Consider the following 21,717-nt stretch of genomic DNA (forward strand, 5'->3'; position numbering starts at 1 on the left):
CGTGTCTAGTGGGAGAAGTGAAGAAGTGAACTTCTCACTAAAATGATACTACTTAATTATAAAACAACCCCTCTAGCTGCTATGTGGAAAACATACTAGGAACTGAGTGAAAAATAAAGAAGAACAAAGAGAGTTTTAGGACCAACGTGTACCTCTTCGTGTCTTAGGTAAACAAATAAATATGATGGTCTAACTAGCCTACAATAGATGGTAATTTTCTACCCACTTAACCATAACATTTTCACAAACGCTTTACTCTGAAAACAGAATATCTGTACTCTAGTCATATTAATGATAACATTTGAGGGCACTAAGATTATTAACCAGAGTGATATTTTAATCCCCTCCTTAAATCACTAGACACAGATATTCTACATTCATTTTGTATTGACCTTAATAACTTATCTGGATGATATTAGTACTATGGCAATATATTTTTATAATAATCATTCTCAGATGTCCAAAGTGTCAGAGGTATATGAAAATAATAATCTAGAAGATTGGAGAAAAACAGAATAAGATATTACTGAGGGGAAATAGGGCAGTCTAAATGACAGTAAAATATGACATGAAAATTAACAGGAGATAAATGAAACAGATCGTTTAAGATAAACAATTTTAGAGCATAGAAAGGAAGTACCAGCCACAAGGTCTATTTCCTCCATTAAACCAGCTACTTGCTAAATGATACCTTGAAAAACTAGTCCCCAGGGAAGAATTGAATGACACATTTCTGAAAGCCAGTTTATAGCTTGCTAAGTTAAACTCTTCCAGACTGGAGAAAGATGCATGAGAATAGAGGTGGCAACTTTCTTATTCAACAATAAATCCTCTAACCCCAAACAGTGTCAGGTTCATAGTAGATGTTCAATAAAATAATAGTTGTTAAGTATATGATTATATGAATGAATGGGATTCCAGGGATATATTACTCCCCACATTATTTCCATCTCAAAGATAGGAATCCCTAACTTTTAATTCTTTACTTAGATATTCTGCTTCCTAAATTATTTGTTTTCTACAAATTTAAGAAAGGATATCTCGGATTCTGGGGAAATCGCGCTTGTCTCTTCACGCTGCACCTACAATTGTGAGAAAGCACATTTCAGACAGCAGGGAAAACCCGTAGCTCACCACAACACCGCATTGTAAACTGTTTGGGCCACTGGAGCATGAATTAAAGAGGACAGAAGTAGCTGAACGATCCGGAGGTGAGAGGAAGTGGGTGGAGACAATGTAACTGAATATAAATGCTAAGATATCTCAGAGACTCAGAGACTGAACAAGAGCTCCAGCAAAGACTCAATGTGGACTGGCTTGACCTGCGATTAACCAAGGGATCGTGACGAGGATAAAGATGAATTCTGAAGATTGTTCTGCAACAGAGACCAGCTCCTTGCATCTGAAAAGAGGACAACAAAGTAAGTCAGGTCTTACTCCTCATATCCTGGTAGCATCTATCAATATATCTATATTTATATCTATCTACCTACCTATCTATCTATCTATGATCTATAACGGTAGTTAGGGGGGAAATGCAGCTTGTCTTTTGAAGAACTTGGTTACATTCTATTTCAGTTGGGATAAAGGAGAAAATGGGCAAGAAGTAAATATTTCTTTTTCTATGAGAAGACAAATAGAAACTTGAGAGGAAATCACAAGGGTGAATTTCAGAAGCTCTCTAAAGGTTTGTTTCTTTGTTTTAGTTTATATCATCTCAATTTTTCGTATTTAATTAGAAACCTCACTGCCCTAGCTCAGTGAACTGTCCATCATTTTCCCATATCCATCCTACAGGAAGCACTGACTCTCTTTATGGAAAACTCTGTTTTCCACATAAACAATTACATTCTTGATTGCCTTTACCTTGTACCATTTTGTGCTTTCTGTGTGTGCCTTATCTGGTGTTCTCAAGACAGGATCCTCCAGTTGCTGGGAACAAAGGTTTCTAATTTTTGAGAGAATGTCCATATAAACATCGGAACATTTACAGTGTCCAATGGTAACTTATTAGGAGAAAGTCATGAAAGAATTCTTGAAAATGAAATCTTCTATATTCTTTATGGGACTCTTTTCCTCCATTTCGCTCTTCTATTTCACCCTTCTAATCGTGGGCTTCAAATTCTACATGAATCAGATGTTTTTCTTCCTTTCTTTTATTTTTCATCAAAACATGATCATCTTTGCTATATACTTTTTCTTCTTTTCTATTTGTCTATTCTGTCCTCAGACCTTTCTATTTTCGATTACCAGGATTTTCCCATTGTTTTACAATAATTTGTTTTGGTGAGGCTTTCTTGATTGGTTTCATTTATCTCTCTCTTCCTCTCTAATTAATGAGGTGCCCCAAGCACTAGCATGTAGGAACTAGAGTTTACTTGTAAGCAAACCTAACCAGTAACAAAGAATGTGTTATGAACAGCAGAGCTAAAAAAAATCTAGAGGAAGGGACTGTTTTCTGAGTATGGGTCTACTAGAGTGGTTTGCTTTAGAAAAGCATTCATTACCTCTGATAAACCCATCTTTCACTTAAGAACACAAAATCAAGTGTGGATGGCAAGTACAAGCCACAAAAATTTTTTGGTAACCAGATAGCCATAACTTGATGGCTCAGCTGAGCTGCCCAAAAGAAAAAATAGATTTAAGAATAAAACCACTCAATAAACAAGAAGGAGCTATTGTAGTAATTCTTAACTTTTCCTGAGATCATTCCAATTTTCTGTTGAATATTTAATTTATGAATGTTTAGTCTACGCTGCTATTTGTACTTGCTTCATTAGTATAAACAATTATTGATCACCACCCTTGGTGATTCAATATGTACTAGTGGATTTGTTTTCAATTTCTCCATTAATGGACAGAGCTTGTAATCCAAGCAGAAGTATGCTCTTAGGGGAGTGTTTTGTTACCTAGGTGATAAGTCAAACTGTGAGTAACAATAGCCCTCACTAATGGATATAAAGTACAGTCTGAGAATCATCTCCATAGCTTACCCACTGGATAAGCCAATAGAGTGAGTCCAGTGGATAAGCCAATGGGCTCTGGCGTCCATGAGTTACTTGGATGTGTTGGCACTTGCTGAAGAGCCAAAGCTGTCCCTGCATTGAGTTTGAACCCCATGATCGAGTCTCACATGGTAAGAAGTGAAACTAGACAGAGAGCTCTGAACTTGCTACCCTAGCTACGAAAGGCTGCTTCCGGTGACAGTTGTATGCTGGTGAAAAAAGGAAGGTTTGCTTTAAGAAGCTGAGAGAAATAGAACCAGATGGGAGTGAAGTAAAGCCTTCTCTTGCAAAACCTGAACGTAGATCTATACTGGGAAAAACAATCCTCAGAAGAAGCAACAGTTGATGCTGACATCCATTACATAGCAAAATTACTGTGAAAGAAAGCAGCATCTCTTTGCCTAGTTTAACCTTAAAGAAAGGCTTTAAGGAAAAAAAATACACGAATTTCAAGTTGTGTCTGTATAGACATCCTTTTAATTATGAAAGCCACCCATACTGAAAAATAGGATATTTTTGCATATTGAGACTATCTTTCATGGTAAGTTTTAATATCATTCAAGTAGTTATTTTACATTTCAGTTTTTGAGAGCATAATAGGGATCTATATATCTCCTGTGAGGCCGAATTTTAAATATCCTGATAGCTCATCCTAGCAAAACTCAAATTCAAACTCTGAGTCACAAAATTCCCCTCTCTCCTTTCTCAATTATTTATTTCTAATCTGGAACAGATATCTTTCTAGCTTTGTTGTTGGTGGTGGTAGGTTTTTTTGGTAACTAAGAATCATCATTCACATCATATTCATATTCTAAATCCTTCCACAAAAGTATTTCTCATTGATGAAATAAAACTTTTACTTGGTTTTAGCATTATACAAAGGATAAATGAAAAAACCTATTTCCACCTAATATTTAGTCTATAGTACTGTTAAATTTCCTCTATTATTTTAACTCCTCTTGGAAAATTCAAACATCTTATTTTTCACTCACCTGTTATTTTTAAATGAGGTAAAATTGACATACAATGTAGGCACAGATCATACATATACAGTTTAATGAGTTATAACTACACCTCCCATCAACATTTGGCATTTTTCATCACCCCAGAAAGTTGCCCTGTGTTCCTTTCCAGTCAAATTAATTTTCCAACACATAAAAGCAATCACTTTTCTCATTTCTATCATCAAGTTTAGTTCAGCTATTCCTGAATGTCCTATAAATGAATATATACAGTATATAATTGTGGCTGGATTTTTTTTGCTCAACTTTTTTTTCTGCGATTCATCCATTTTGTTGCATGCAACAGTTGTTCCAATTTTTAAGTTTCTGAGTAGAATTTCTTGTATGGGTATACCATAATTTGTTTATCCATTTTCATGTTGATGGATACTTGGATAATTTTTTAAATTTTTAGTCATTCCAGTTGTATATATTTTTATATCAATTCAACATTTTTTATTATATCACCCACATTTATACCCATTTATACCATCTCCCTTAAACAGTAACTACAGAGAATTTAAGGGATTGTACATAGGATGTTCTTTTTATATGCCTTCTAGGGTAATCAGATATTTACTAAATGTTCTTACTGTGATTAAAACAATACAATTATGATATATTTAGAATTTTCATAGCTACTGAGTACATATTTGGGGGAGATATTTTATGATATCATTATTGTGACTGGATTGTTTTATTTCTAGCCAAAAATAAACTATCCAAATTCACTCAACCCTTGAGGGAAATTAACTTATAAATTTCATATATAAGAAGATAGGGAGACACATAGCTATTTTTTTATTTTAAATGCCTCAAGAGAAAATCAAATGTCTCTTTCTTACTTCTATAGCCTGCATGAATTCATCCTCTACTTTCTCTCTTCAGATAATGCCACCAGGCTTCATTTTGCGGCATATCATGAAGGGTCCATTCAAGTTCCCATCCCATGTGCTGTAGTGAACGTGGTCTTCATCACCATTCTAATCATAGCTCTCGTTGCTTTATCAGGTGGGTCTGCACTTCATAAATTCATCAAAAGTTCTGATTAATTTAGGACAATCTCATTTTTCATACACGACCAATTTCCTAGGAAATGTTAAATATGACTCCACATTCCTTGAATAATTGATGCAATACTTTTGTTTAGTTTTCTAGTGCTTTAGAAATATTAAAAGTGCTTATGATTTATACAATACTGTGGGAGAAAATTACATGTAAGCAGATGTTTAAATCTGGAATAAAAGGGGCCGATTTAGAGTCTAACTATATAGACGTTTAACGGGAAAAATGTGGCCTGCGCATTCATTGTTGATGAAAAGAATAACACCTAAGCCATAGATTAATCAGGAATTGGTCAGTCTCTTATCTCAAAAGCCACGGAATATAGATATATCTAGAAGCTCCCAGAGAGTCAGTTGTGTTATGGTATTCGAAACATACAGCTATACCAAGATACATTTGTGTCTTATACAAACATGAAATGTTACAGTTGTATGATACATCCCCAACCATAAATTTTTGTGTATGCTGAATCGCTCCTCTGCAAAGTATTCTCTCCTCTACCTTCCAGTATAGGTCTGTATACACTACGTCTTCAAATTCTTCCCCATCTGCATTCAGATACAAAACCTTACTTGGAATTTTAGTGTAATTTAGCCTTTCTAGTCCAAAGACTATTTTCAAGATTTTAAAATTTACCCTCCACTTTCTGACCAAAGTGACTCCCTCTTATTTCTCATACCATGATGAGATGATGAGATGATGAGATGATGATGAGATGACTCCCTCTTATTTCTCGTACCATGATGCTTAGGTGCAATGAGAGATCAGATAAAGTGAGAAGCTGCCTTCTTCCTACTCTTTCCAGAATTCACCTTCCTTTTTTATAATTTTAAATGGAGCATATATAACGTATAAAAATTTTGAATCACCATGTTGTACACCTGAAACTAATATAACATCTCTCGTCAGCTATACTTCAAAAATTTTTTTAAAAAAAGAACTCATTAAAAAAAAAAAAAAAAGAATTCACCTTCTTTCCTCTGCTCGTTTATCACCTCGCACAGCACAGCATCCCCTGAACTAGTTTTGCACACTGTGGGTATTTGGTTTCTTGTGTTACTAAAACAAACACTTTTCCTGTTCACAGTGGGCCAGTACAACTGTCCAGGCCAATATATGTCCTCGGTGCCACCAAACACCCATGTTTCTTCATGCTCAGATGATTGGATAGTATACCAAGGGAAATGTTATCTTATTTCCAAGAAAACAAGGAACTGGACCTTGGCCCAAAACTTTTGCTCCAAACACAGTGCCACTCTTGCTGTCATTGATTCTGAAGAGGACGTGGTAAGATAGTATTCAAAAACAATTCCATAAGATATTGCTCTTCTATTTTATATAGCTACTCTGCGGTTTCCTTCTAAGGGAAGACATTGTATCTGTCTCCCACCCGGGAAAATTCAGTCACAGAAAGCCACAGGATCAGTCTGAGGTCAAAATGAGAGTTCAATTTAGTCTTTAAATGGGATTTGTTTAGCCTCAAAGGCCAAAAATCCACATGAGCTGAACCTACGTAGAACTAGTAAATAATCAGCTTAGCTATCATGCCTACGAGTTGCAGATTTAAGAAACAAGATTTATTACATACTTACTAGGATGGGTGGTTTAACATACAGTTCCTTTGTGCTTTCTTCAAGATCTTTTTAAAACAACATGTGGGTAGAACTGAACACTGGATTGGGCTGAAAAATGAAGGTGACCAGATGTGGAAATGGTCAAATGGCAAAAAATTTAATAACTGGTGAGTTTCAAGATATCTCTTTATCCTCCCCAGGATGGCAGCTCAAGGGAACCACTTTCCTTTTTTCCTTTAGAAGTGCTGCTCTACATGAAGATTGAGCTCTTTATAAGCAGAACTTCAACAATCTCTTTTGTATGTTATACTCTACGGACCTCTTTAAAGAAGGGCTTTAATATTACCATTTTTTTCTTTTTATCTGCTTGGAATTCATACGATAACTGCTTCTTAGTAACTTGATCTCAGCAAATTTGAGTGGAATAAAACTCAGAAATATTCCAGGTATAAATATGATGATGGGAAAAAAATACAACATTTCCAATCTCATATTTATATTTTATTGACAAGCTAGTAATTCCCTTTTTGCTTTCCCAGTTCTCATCTCCACAGAGATAAAGAACAGTATTTTCAATACCTAATTAGAAGCTTCTATGGATCTGAGAGAAAACCTGCCCCAGAATAAAAATGCTGATTTTATTGCCATTACCTGTACATTTTAAAATTTGAAGGACATCGTATAAGTTTAGTGTTAATCTTTGTCATCTGAAAACTCAGACTTGAAAGAATTTCTAGCTCCCTAAATAGTTTTATGAAAATTAAAGAAACAGAAAATTAGTTTAAATCTCTAGAAAAGGAATCCTTGGTATGTATCACACCCACAAATGGGCACCAGGGACTGTTACCCTCTAAAACTCTGTGCGCTAGTATACATGATTGTTGAATGTTTATACTTTCTGGGAATGGTTTGTGAGCTCAAACATGAACGAGTCACTTCTGTGGTGATACACCAACCAAAAAAATGGAGCCGTCTACTCTTAATTTTGTATCTTCTCGCCACATACTATTCTTTTGGGTCTTTGTCAACTGTCTCTGCAGATTACTCTGTGATCATTTGATTGGCGCACTTGCTTCATGCATTCCTACTAAGAAAAAAAAAAAGCAGAAACCACCGTCTCCACCACCGCAAAGTTGATTCTCATGTAACTGAACGGAAATGATAAACTGAAAATAATTCTGGTTTCTTTATTGTTGACAGGTTCAACCTTACAGGATCTGAGAACTGTGCATTTCTGAACAGCACGGAGGTCAGCAGCACAGAATGTGAAAAGAATTTACACTGGATATGTAGCAAACCCTCCAAATAAAGAGGAATCATATTTGCTTATATACTATTCTATCATGGGACTCAAGGAAATGTGTGTTGACAAATGGTGCTCTATGGTCAGAAGTTTCCCATAAAGACTTCGTGAAAAAAACTTTTTACTATTTTGGAAATTTTCTTCCAAACAAGACTGTGGAAAAAAGGGAGAAAAATTCCAGGCATATCTGCACTGTGGAATACTTCTGCCATGAGCTGAAAATGTTACAGGTTGACTAATTTTGTCCAAGAATGAGAAAAATGACTTCAAAGCTTTTGAATGCACTTTATATGTTTTTAATTCAGAAATAATAAGGTAACTAAGTTTAGAGATATTATTTATTGTTGAATGACTGTGAACAACGTGTCCCTTCATGCGTTTGCACTGGATGAAGGAATTAAATAGTAGTATTAAAAGCTGAATGTAAACAGAGGAAATTTTAACTGGCAACAGAGGTATTTAGTCTAAATGCATTTTTCTTGAACTCAGAGGACATTTATCAATGGGCAAATGCTTATGAAATGAAGCTTTGTAATGTTTCTCTCTTTTTAAAGAAGTTTGTCAAGTTACTTTGTCATTTGCCCCCCAAAGAATGGGGTGATCATATATTTACGCCAGTCTTTTTGTTTTCACATTTTCAGCGTAGACTTGTCTTTTTCAATGGTACATAACTTATTGCTTTATACACAGTGTTTTACAGAGATGAGGTCAAAAACAAAGAATATGAGGAATATTTGTAAAACAGATAAAAGTGTTGGAAAATGTGCAATATGTGATGTGGCAAATCTCTATCAGGAAAAGGTCTGTATTGTTCAAATCTGGAATAATACTAGTCCTATCTGTTTATAACCTTGTGCCTTTCCTGATCTATTCTCCTTTCCTGATCTATTCTATCATGTGCAATACTTCACGAGAAGTATTTTCTAAGTGCAATAACGTGTGTTTATTTGTTTGTCTTTTGTATCCAGTACAATCATAACCTGCTTTTATGTATGTTAAAATGAAAGTAGAATAAACAAAATGGTTTCTAAAAAGTGGTCATTCCTTCAAAATATATTAAAACATATCTCATGCTAGAAAGGAAGAAACAGAATACTGTAACTTTTTTCAAAGACATTTCTATTGTAAAACCTTAGATTTATAATATGGTTTGTACTTTGTAAGTTGTTTTCATGTGTGTTTTCAAAGGGCTGTATCTACTTTTCTGTAAACAGCAAAAGTTCAGTAAATATTCTAATTGACTTTAGAGGAATTTATGTCATTTAAGAAATTTTGACTCTATCACTTTCTCTCTTTCTTTTGTTGTTTATCACCCTGAAGAAGCACAGAGGAATTTGGAGGCGGCTAAAGTCACTTTGCAAGGATTTATTTATAAGCTCGTCCTCTCTCCAAAAGAGAGGATAATTTGTCCTCATAACTGATGTTCAGAAAGCATCTTATTCATTTCTGAAATGCTATACTCGTAGTTATTTACATAAAATAATCCATTCAATAGAAATAAGGCACTACATAATCTTCATGAGATTTTTCAATAAGGAAAAATAATATTACCTTCAAAATTGTTTTATGAATGTATTTCACGATACTCTCCTTCTCTGAAAGTTGGAAATGTATGCTATATGTAGTATCTTTAAACTGTTGTCACTAGTATGGCATATTGAAAAGAAATCTGGATTCCAGGCACTGCTTAGCGATAAATAATATAGAGTTTCTTAATCTCAGTGTCCTTCAGTTCCTACAGGCTCCAAACTCTGATATCCTATCATTAATAACAACAATCTACTCCTGGGTCATGTTAGAAAGCAACGTCTTGGATCCACGCTCTATGAAATGTGTACGGGAAAGTATAGATGTTGAGAGCTGGAGTGAAAGAGAAATACTGTCCAAGTTTCATTTCTGCCTCTCTCTAGTTGACCAGCTGTTTTAGTTAGAATTAGGTAGAAATTTTGTTAAAATTAGCTAGAAGTTAAGCTAGTTAATACATGAAAATGGACGTAGAAGAACACCTGGCTCACAGTGAACCCCAAAGATGTATTAAACTTTAGTGGTGATCATTATAAATGGGAACGCCATGCCCTCAAAGTAAGTTTAGCAAAAAGCAGCATTTCTACATGATGTGTCTATTTCTACATAGCATATTTTGAGGGTTTTTTATTTTTATTTATTTTTTTTTGAGAAAGAATTACTTTGTTTTGTTTTTTTTTTTAACATCTTTATTGGGGTACAATTGCTTTACAATGGTGTGTTAGTTTCTGCTCTATAACAAAGTGAATCAGTTATATATATACATATGTTCCCATATGTTCCCTCTTGCATCTCCCTCCCTCCCACTCTCCCTATCCCACCCCTCCAGGCTGTCACAAAGCACCCAGCTAATATCCCTGTGCCATGTGGCTGCTTCCCACTAGCTATCTACCTTACTACGTTTGTTAGTGTGTGTATGTCCATGACTCTCTCTCGCCCTGTCAAAGCTCACCCTTCCCCCTCCCCATATCCTCAAGTCCGTTCTCCAGTAGGTCTGCGTCTCTATTCCCGTCCTACCCCTAGGTTCTTCATGACATCCTTTTTTTTCTTAAATTCCATATATATGTGTTAGCATACGGTATTTGTCTTTTTCTTTCTGACTTACTTCACTCTGTATGACAGACTCTAGGTCTATCCACCTCATTACAAATAACTCATTACAAATAACTCAATTTGCAATGACTCAACAAATAACTCAATTTCGTTTCTTTTTAAGGCTGAGTAATATTCCATTGTATATATGTGCCACATCTTCTTTATCCATTCATCCGATGATGGGCACTTAGGTTGTTTCCATCTCCGGGCTATTGTAAATAGAGTTGCAATGAATATTTTGGTACATGACTCTTTTTGAATTTTGGTTTTCTCAGGGTATATGCCCAGTAGTGGGATTGCTGGGTCATATGGTAATTCTATTTGTAGTTTTTTAAGGAACCTCCATACTGTTCTCCATAGTGGCTGAACCAATTCACATTCCCACCAGCAGTGCAAGAGTGTTCCCTTTTCTCCACACCCTCTCCAGCATTTATTGTTTATAGATTTTTTGATGATGGCCATTCTGACTGGTGTGAGATGATATCTCATTGTAGTTTTGATTTGCATTTCTCTAATGATTAATGATGTTGAGCATTCTTTCATGTGTTTGTTGGCATTCTGTATATCTTCTTTGGAGAAATGTCTATTTAGGTCTTCTGCCCGTTTTTGGATTGGGTTGTTTGTTTTTTTGTTATTGAGCTGCATGAGCTGCTTGTAAATTTTGGAGATTAATCCTTTGTCAGTTGCTTCATTTGCAAATATTTTCTCCCATTCTGAGGGTTGTCTTTTGGTGTTGTTTATGGTTTCCTTTGCTGTGCAAAAGCTTTGAAGTTTCATTAGGTCCCATTTGTTTATTTTTGTTTTTATTTCCATTACTCTAGGAGGTGGGTCAGAAAGGATCTTGCTGTGATTTATGTCATAGAGTGTTCTGCCTATGTTTTCCTCTATGAGTTTGATAGTTTCTGGCCTTACATTTAAGTCTTTAATCCATTTTGAGCTTATTTTTGTGTATGGTGTTAGGGAGTGATCTAATCTCATACTTTTACATGTACCTGTCCAGTTTTCCCAGCACCATTTATTGAACAGGCTGTCCTTTCTCCACTGTACATTCCTGCCACCTTTATCAAAGATAAGGTGTCCATATGTGCGTGGGTTTATCTCTGGGCTTTCTATCCTGTTCCATTGATCTATCTTTCTGTTTTTGTGCCAGTACCATACTGTCTTGATTACTGTAGCTTTGTAGTGTAGTCTGAAGTCAGGGAGCCTGATTCCTCCAGCTCCTTTTTTAGTTCTCAAGATTGCTTTGGCTATTCGGGGTCTTTTGTGTTTCCATACAAATTGCGAAATTTTTTGTTCTAGTTCTGTGAAAAATGCCAGTGGTAGTTTGATAGGGATTGCATTGAATCTGTAGATTGCTTTGGGTAGTAGAGTCATTTTCACAATGTTGATTCTTCCTATCCAAGAACATGGTATATCTCTCCATCTATTTGTATCATCTTTAATTTCTTTCATCAGTGTCTTATAATTTTCTGCATACAGAGGGTTTTTAAAAAAATGTATTCAATGAATGATTATTAAGCAACACTGTGGTGGACAGTAAAGTTAAAACACTAAGCAAATTTGGCATGAAAACTAGTCTTGGGGAATTTATGGTCTATTTGTAAAACAAACAGTAAAGTGTTATATTATGGTGGTGATGGAGCCTTATAACAGGGAATATGTAGGATGCTGTGGAAATATATCACAGATATCCTACTTTATTTTATCCTGTATTCAAACTTTTAACTATCACTTTTCTGTGTTTTATTTGTTTTTTCCAACATAATTTCAATTTCTTCCTCTGGAAAGGGGAATAATAGTTTACCTGCTTATCTCAGATGATTATAGGGATTCAATAAGTTTTAAAGTATTTTTAAAAGGCTAAAAGCTGGGCTTCCCTGGTGGCGCAGTGGTTGGGAGTCCACCTGCTGATGCAGGGGACACAAGTTCGTGCCCTGGTCTGGGAAGATCCCACATGCCACGGAGTGGCTGGGCCGGTGAGCCATGGCCGCTGAGCCTGCGCGTCTGGAGCCTGTGCTCCGCAACAGGAGAAGCCACAACAGTGAGAGGCCTGCGTACTGCAAAAAAAAAAAACCAAAGTTGGCAAAAATGGACATCTTTATTAAGTCTTTTACTCCATGCCATGATTTAATTCTCCATTAAATTCTTTAATTTTAGCCTTCTTTAATTTCTATCTTTAATATCTTTCTGTACGTTATAGATTTTTGTATAGAACTCCTATATATCTCTTTAAATTTATTCCTAGGTATATTACATGTGTATATATACATGTGTATATTACCATTGCAAATGGTATCTGGCAGGTGAAGGGGAGCAGGATTTGTCACCTCAAAATATGTCTCTTTGGCTTAAGGATCATGTTACGCCGATTATTTTAAAAAAATAAAAAAACAGCATTCCCAGGTGAAGCTCTGAAAACTGAATAGAAGTTACCCTTTTGTAAGCGACATTTACATTTATAAGAGAAATCTCCATTTGTAAGGGTCTCCCTTTCTGTACAGGAAGAGAAGGGACTCTAGAAAATCTTAGTGGAGAAGGCAACAACTTAAATCTGTGTAACAACCTTACCCTTGTTTACTGTGCTTTCCCTGGTGGCCTCCATACCTGGCCGCCCTCTCCCTCCCCAACATCTTCTTTTGTCTTTACCTGGAAATATTATTTAAGGTTATGGTTTGGATCGTTTTGAGGAGTTACTTGGTTTTCCTGGTTCTCTCCCACATACACAGGAGGTACACATGTTACTAAACTTCTGCTTGTTTTCTCCCATTAATCTGTCTTTTATTACAGGAGGTGTCTCAACCAAGAACCTAGAAGAGTAGAGAGAAAATTATTTTCCTTTCCCCACGTAGACAAGATAGTCACCCCAAAAGATTCACGACTTGGAAAATGTAAATACGTAACATTACATGGAAAGAAATTCAGATGGAATTAATGTTATCGACTTTCAGATAGATTCTCCTGAATTGGCCAGGTAGTCCCAAACTAATTACAAACATACCTTGGAGTTTTACTGTGCTTTGCTTTATGGCATTTTTCACAAATTGAGGGTTTGTGGCAACCCTGCCTCAAACTAACCTATTGGTGCCATTTTTCCAACAGCATTTTCTTGCTTCACATCTTTGTTATCACCTTTTGGTAATTCTCGAAATATTTCGTTATATTATGGTGACCTGGGATCAGTGATCTCTGGTGTTACTACTGCAAAAAGATTAGGATTCATTGATGGCTCAGATTGTTCCCGGTGAATTTAAGATTCTTGCCTTGTCATGAAAGAATTCAGAGACAAAGCGGGGAGGTTAAGAAAGTTAAGTGATTATTTACTTATGCAAGAATGCGTTCTCAGAGGGAGAGAGCAGACAGGTGAGGAACTGCTACCCAGGGTTTCTTTGGCAAGCCAGTTATGAGAGGCTTACAAATGAAGGAGCGGAATATTCACTGGGGAGGGAGGAGTTTGGGGGTCGTATTCTCTGATTTTCATCCCAGCTCCTTCTTCCTAAGGGGAGGAGGGATTTTTGTCCTTATTTAGCTTAGACCAGAAGTGTCATGGCGTCAGTGCATGATGGGTACTTCTTATCTGCAAGGCTAATTCTATTGCAATGAGAGCAAAATGAGCAACAGGTTACATTCGGATGCAGGAGATTCCCACTTTCCTCACCTTTCTTTATCTGCTTCCAGGATACTTACCACCCAAAATGTCTGGCTTCCTTTCAGTCTGGAGGTTCTTGCTTTTCTTTGTCTACCCATGGACGCCCGCTGTTTACAAGATGCGTGATTTCCTGCCCCCTGCCCCCTGCCCCCATTTCTCTGCTCACATCTAGCTATCTGCCTGCTGCAACAAGATGATGGCTAGCATTTTTTAGCAGTAAAGTATTTTTAAACTAAGGTATGTTTGTTGATTTCTTAGACATAATTGCCATTGCTCACTTAATAGACTACAGTATAGTCTAAACGTACCTTTTATATGCACTAGGAAACAAAAAAATCTGTGTGACTCACTTTACTGTGATATTCCCTTTATTGTGGTGGTCTGGAACCAAACTGAGGCAGGAGATAGATGGGCCCCAGTCTGAACAGCCGGAGTCCGTCCCCTGTCGACAGATACTCCAAAATAGCAGGAGAGAGGAGAAGCTGAGCCCTGCCCAGATGAGAGATAAAAGACCACATATTCCTCATTCTCAGAAGTCAAGGAGACCTTCCTGACTACACATGCGCAGAAAGGCCCCTTGAAGATCAAAAACGGAGGGGGCGCCCCCTCCTAATAAGTGATGCCAACTACCCATAGGCCTCTTCACTAGAATCCATCTTGGCTAAGAGATATGTGCACACATATGGGAGGACCCTGAGATAAACCAAATACGGACCCAGAACCAGGTGAAGCAAGACGATTGGCCAAAGGAAACCCAGAAGAAATGCCCCATAAAAGTGATTCAAACCACCACGAGGGTGCGAATCTCTGAGGCCACCCGTGTGTCTATCCTCCTAATAAACACTTTACTTGTTTCACTACTTTGCATCTCTATGTGGAAATTCATTTCTACACAGCAGACAGTACAGGGCCTTGGCATTGGCCACTGGTCCCTGGTGGTCTTGTGGCTAGGGTTCAGCACTCTCACTGCCGAGGACTGACATCAATCTCTGGCTGGGAACAGAAACCCTGCTTCAAGCCGCTGCAGGCCGAGGCCACCAGGATAAGAACCTACAATATCTCTGAGGTTTGCCTACATATGAGCCTTTAAAAGCAGAGAGATTTCTCTAGCTGGAGTTACCGAAAAAGAGGTCAAAGAAATTAGAAGCATTTTTGCTGGCTTGAAGACGGAGCAGGCAGCAGGATAAAGAAGGTTGTTGGCCTTAAGAAGATGAGAGAGGCTGACAGTCAGCAAGTAAGTGAGGACTCAAACACTTCAGCCAAAGAAAATGGCATTTCCAACGACCTGCACAAACTTAGAAGTGATTCTTTCCGAGGTCCTCCACAAGGAAAGGAGGCCCTGCTGAAACCTTGATTTTGCCCTCATAGACCCTAAACAAAGAACTAACCGAGTCACACTGAGCTTGAAATTCTGAGCTGCAGAAACAGCAAGAAAAGAAATACGTGTTGTTTTAAGATGACGGATTTGTAGTAATTTGTTATGGCACCAAAAGAAAACTAATACAAAGTATTTTTAAGTTTTCATTTTCAGCTAGTTTCTGCTGAATAAAAGTACAATTGATTTTTTATATTGATTTTGCATCCAGGGATCTTCTCAACTCACTTATTAATTCTAATAATTTATCAGTAGATTCCCTTGGATTTTCTATAAGCAGAATTGTGTCTATGGCTGATGCGTGCTACGATTTTTCCTTTCAAATCCTTATAACTTTGTTGCTAAGGCCACAAGTAATGATGTTAAATAGACGTGATGATCATGAACATTTTGTCTGGTTCTTGATCTCAGAGGGAAAGTTTTCGACATTTAACCTTTAACATGTTTACTATAGTTTTCTTTGCTTGTCTTGTTCTTTTTTTTTGGTGGTGGTGGGGATACATATTATCATATTAAGAAAAATCTCTTCTATTTCTTCTGAGATCTTAATTGTTATAGTCTTTAGTTCTAGAATTTCCACTTTCATCTTTTTTTAATAATTTCCAAGTTTCAACCTAAATTCTAATATATGTATTTTGTTTCCTTGAGCTCATTTTAAATAAGTTATTATTTCAAAATATTTATATTTACTTTTAAAATATAAAATATATTTTAGAAATTATATATATGTAAATCTAATTTTCTTTAAATTATATTTGAACATTCTTATGTCAAAGTCTGTGTCTCACTTTGCACTTTCTGGAGCCCTTGAAGGTCTTTAACAGCTGTCTATTAATTATTTCTATTTGTTATTTTTCATGTTGCCTTATTTACTCAAATACCCATTTTTTTGTCATTGTTGTTGAGGGCTAGATCTTGTCTGTGAAGCATGGTATTAACTGTCTGAGAACTGAAATAAGGTTATATTATTTGACCAAGTTGGACTTAATGTTCCTCTTACTGTAACTAAATCTTAGGTTTCTTCCTGACTACAGGCTCCTGACCTCCCTCTTCGTAGAGCACTTACTTGAAAAAACTTGTAATTGAAAATTCTTTCCCTGTCCCTTTGAGATGTAAATCTTCTTCCAGCCTTTTGCCGGTTTGACAGCCCAAAAATGTTTTTCTCAAGGACCTGTGAGCCATCCCTTCGAAATGTGATCACCAAGGAGAGAGCACCCCTACCTCCCAGTCTCTGCAGAAGGGTAGGGACCTAAACTAGGAGCAAAATACCAATGAACATATGAGCACCAATTAGCAAATACAAATGGCCTAAGCACATTGACCAGCTCCCCTAACATCCTCCAGCGCCTTCTGACCCCAGCACTTGAAAATCTTCTTGCCGTTTGTTTCAGCAGAATTGACCTCGATTTCTTCACTTATTGCAATAGTCTTGAATGAAGTATTCCTCTCCTGTTCAACTTATTCAGTATAATTCTTCTTTGACATCTTGCAGAAGTTAAATTTGCTTCCAGCAAATCATCACGGTCACTAACAATCTGGGATCACTTCCTTTAACTCTTTAGAGACTGAAGGAATTTGAAGTTGAGCTCTGCCTCCTTCAAAGACAAGTCTACTCTCAAATCAACCTTACTCCTAGGGTGGTGTTTTTCAACCTGGGAGGATTTTGTCCCTCAAAGGATATTTAGCAATGTCTAGAGATATTTTTGGTTCTTCAACATGGTATGGAGTAAAGGTGGAGGGAAGTTGCTACTGGCATCTAGAAGGTAGAAGTAAGAGATGAAGGGATGCTTCTAAACATCATACAACACACAGGACACCCCCCAACAGGAAAGAATAATCGGACTCAAATTGTCAATAGTTCCAAGGCTGGAAAATGTTGTCCTTGGGTATAGATTTTGGTGAACCAACCCGGCGAGATATACTGATTTTTCAGTCCCTTACCCCTACTTGAAGACCAGAGTTACCCTCGCTTCTAAGACACCAAAGCCCTGTTCAGGAACTCAGCTTCTTTTTCTGTCTTTGAAAATCGTCTATAGGAAAAGCAGCTCTTCTTTTCAGGTTTCAACTTTCTCTTGGACTTGCATTATATTATTCTTCACTACTTTCTATCTCACTGGTACCTTTAATATGGTTTAAAATATTTTACCTACTTTACAGGTTGCTCTCAGTGGGGACAGGGTTGGTATCACCTAGTGAATGATTATCCATGCTTTTCAGGAATAGCCAAATAAGACTACTTGAAGTCTCCTGCTGCCTTTAAGAAATCTCCTCTTCTGAATAATTCCCAAAGTTCTTGGGGAGTGCTTAAAATCTTGTTTGTTACTTAATATCTCTCACTCTTAACTGTTGTTCCATGCTTTCCATTAGTTACATTTTGCTGAGTTATACCTGATTCCATGTGGTGCAGTCTTCAACTCACATTACTTTGATAAGTCTGAGGACATTTGCTCCCTGTGTTATCCAAAGCACCAAAAATATAAAAGTAACAAAAGTTTGCATTGAATGATGATATTGTTCCAATAAACATAATAAAAATATAGCTACGGTTATAAGCAACATTATTTGGTGCTTCTATATGTCAGGGACTACTTTGCATATGATCAATTTACTTAATCCTGACAACAACCCTAGGATTTAGGTGTTAATTGAGATCGCATTTTATAGGCAAGGAAACCAAATCATAAGGAAACTAAGTATTTTGCCCAAAGCCTTTACATTTCAGATCTAGGACTCATACCCAGACAATTTGACACTGAGAAAATATGGCTTATATAGGCACATAAAAATATAGAATATTTAAAACCGAATATATCAGATTTCATTGCTGTTACTGTTTACGGCAACCACAATCACACAGCGCCCCCTACCGACATGACATTTTTTCCCTTCAGCTTCCACCCTGTTGCTAAAGCTTGCCTGTTTATCTTCAGATGAGATGCTTTTAAAACCAACTACTCTTTCCCTAATTCCTATAACTGTTTGTCAAAAACATCAGTGACTACTGCTTCACTTTCTAAAGCAGCAATAGTAACAGTGGAGACAAAAAGTTGACCAAAATTTAAAAGGAAAAACTTTGCTCATCAGTAGACTTTTGATACTTATTTGTGTTGTTGCATGTGGATTTTGAAAAGTGAGCTTTGAACCTATTCCTGGGTATCTGGAATGTCATACACATGTAACGTGTGCATGTCCAGGAATGATTTGAAAAGGTCCAAAGGTCTCACCTCTGACTGACCTTGAGACTGTAGCAATAGGAAGTGAAGGCTAAGGAAAAGTTTTAACTGTGTGCCTGAGTGCTGAAGCTGTGTCTCAATAGCCACCCAGGTTCCCTCAGCAAAGACTGTGAGATTTATACCTTAAAAGACTGAGAAATCAATAAGAAAAAGACAGACAGCACAAATTTTTAAAGGGGCAATAAACTTGAAAGGGAATTGCGTAAAAAAGGACATCAAAATGGCACATCAGCTTTTCAAAACCCTCAAATTTGTCATCAGAGGAATGGAAATCAAAGCTAAAAGGAGTGACTGCACACCTACTGCAACATCAAATTTTTTTTAATAAAAAGAAATGAACAAAAACTGAGAATACTAAATGCCAGTGAGAATTTACATCAGTTGGGAAAAAAACTTCTGGAAGGACTGTAAACTGGTGACTACTTCCTTGGTTTGGTAGTCTCTACTAAAATTGAACATACAGATGCCTCATCCAGAAATTCCACTTCTTTGCTAACAAAAATAAATGTGATACGCGTCCAAAGAAAGGTGCAAAAAATTCACAGCAGTTTTATTCATCACAGCCCCGAACTGGAAACAACGCAGATGTCCATCCACTGTAAAACAGATAAATCGTGGTGCAACTGCATTATGAACTCTGAACTGTGACAGCACAAATAAGTATCGAAAATCTGATGAGGGGGAAAGCTAGACATAAAAGACTACAAACTTTTTGAAACTTGGAATGACAAGGGAAACCAGCCTAACACAAATTGTTGCATATCCTGAAATATTGCACATTTCCATGTGGTTTGTCCACTTATTCATCAGGTTTATTTCTTAATAAAACTAAGTGCTCTTTTTTCTTCAATGTTTACATCTCATTTCAAGTTTCACTTTCTCTCTGACTCACTTCCAGGCTGCAATAGAACCTTGTGCATGCTCTGTTGGATAATTTTTTGTTTCCTATATTAAATGTTAGTAAATGGTGTGTCTAATTCACTAAAAACTCAGCTCCCTGGGGGGAGGACACTGTTTTGAATCTCAGCTTCCAGTTCTAGGAGGAGCCCGTGAGTTTAGTCATTGAGTTTACATGCATTGGTGTCAAAAAATGTTTCAAATTTCTGCTCAGCTCCTATCCTTCTGTGTGATGTTAGGTAAGTTACTTTGCTTTCTCGGCAATAAATAGGGATAATAAAATCACCTAGCTTTTATATTTGTTGTAATGCTATGAGGTTTAAATGAGCTAATGTCTGAAACACAAACTGATCTTAATAAATGTTAGCTTTTAGCTAATACAATTACCAGAATATATTTACAGGTTTAATGTAAATGGAGGCTACTTTATGTAAATATCTTTACAATAAATTTGTTAAAATTTTAAAAACTTTATATAACATTTCATGAAAATCAATCTACTAATAGAAATACACCCAATGTTTCCCTGAGCAGAAAATATTTGGAGATATCTATCTATCTGCAAATAGATATGTACCTTACAACATACATATAAATCCAGGAATAGGATCAGAAATTGGAAAGACATTGTACTTTTTAATGACAATATGTCATCTGACAGAAAGTGCCACTAAAATTCAGAGGAAATGTGATACCAATCTAATTATATTCAGTCAAACTATATTTCAAGTTCATATGTGTAAAAACACATTCAGACAAATTACTGAGAACTGTAATTTCTCTCTCTCTGATTCATATGTTTTCTTTGTTAACAAAAATCTCTTGACCTTATTTTGATCAATTTTCTGTGCTGATAACTAAATAAATGTCTCAGGTACTTTTTTTACGCGGGCCTTTCACTGTTGTGGCCTCTCCCGTTGCGGAGCACAGGCTCCGGACGTGCAGGCTCAGCAGCCGTGGCTCAGGGGCCCAGCCACTCAGCGGCATGTGGGATCTTCCCGGACCGGGGCACGAACCCGTGTCCCCTGCATCGGCAGGCGGACTCTCAACCACTGCGCCACCAGGGAAGCCCAGTCTCAGGTATTTTTGACATTAGTTACTAGTTGAGACTATTGGTTGTCCCTCCACTTTTGCTTAAAACTCAGTCTCTCTGTGTGTGCTTCAAATTGATGATTTAATGATTTCTTTTAAGGTAAAATTTTGCTCTTTATTTTAGAACATATTTCTTCTTTTTGTGACTGCCTGACATTCCTGATTTGCACAACTTCCTTTTCTTAGATACTCCCCAAAATGTGGCTAATTACTTAACACATTATATTATCTGTTCTGTGTCTTTGAGATTTACCATTATTGACATTCATCTTTACTGTGCTGTTGTATCCTATTTTTCTTCATTGTACTTTAATAACTGGTAGAAAAAGGGACTTTTCCAAATTCTTAAAAATGCATACAAGTTATTATTAAATAACCATTCTTCCTTAAGCATTATTATTTTTAGTCTCTTTTTCTAAACACAAAAATGCCTATTTTAGAACACGAGATTAATGGAAGGGGAAGAATAAAATAAAGAGGAAATAGTAAGGTAAATGTCAAAGGAAGCCAGTGGTGTATAAGAGAAAGATAGCAATATTTATATAGTTTATTACATGTTATAATGTTCTATATCATACAATAGTACTTTCATATTATTATATCTGTTGTAGATTAGAACTTTGGCATTAAAGAGATAAATTTGTCCAAAGTTGTTTAGCTACTACATTTTGAAGTCAAGACTCAGGCCCAGGCTTTTAAAATTCCTAATCCAGCATGCTTGCAATGGACTGTGATGGAAACTTGTAACCAAATAATATGGAAAAATTGAAACCAAAACAATTTAGCCATATAATATACACTTTTAAAAAACACTTGTTTAGGGGGGGCTTCCCTGGTGGCGCAGTGGTTGAGAGTCCGCCTGCCGATGCAGGGGACACGGGTTCGTGCCCCGGTCCGGGAAGATTCC

The 21,717-nt window shown here is 36.6% G+C and overlaps 1 protein-coding gene across 2 annotated transcripts; it reads left to right on the forward strand.

Moving 5' to 3' along the window:
• The first annotated feature begins 1,357 nt into the window (after positions 1–1,357).
• Positions 1,358–8,027, forward strand: CD69 (CD69 molecule). Of its 2 annotated transcripts, XM_065887640.1 has the most exons (5): positions 1,358–1,421; positions 4,895–5,017; positions 6,159–6,358; positions 6,709–6,812; positions 7,846–8,027. In XM_065887640.1, exons 1-5 carry the CDS (start codon positions 1,358–1,360, stop codon positions 7,952–7,954), a joined length of 600 nt encoding a protein of 199 aa, XP_065743712.1. In that variant the 3' UTR covers positions 7,955–8,027. The 2 variants fall into 2 exon arrangements, with proteins under 2 accessions (XP_065743712.1, XP_065743713.1); XM_065887641.1 differs by lacking the exon at positions 4,895–5,017.
• The last annotated feature ends 13,690 nt before the right edge of the window (positions 8,028–21,717 follow it).

This window comes from Phocoena phocoena, chromosome 11 (genome assembly GCF_963924675.1).
Source record: "Phocoena phocoena chromosome 11, mPhoPho1.1, whole genome shotgun sequence".
NCBI lineage: Eukaryota > Metazoa > Chordata > Mammalia > Artiodactyla > Phocoenidae > Phocoena > Phocoena phocoena.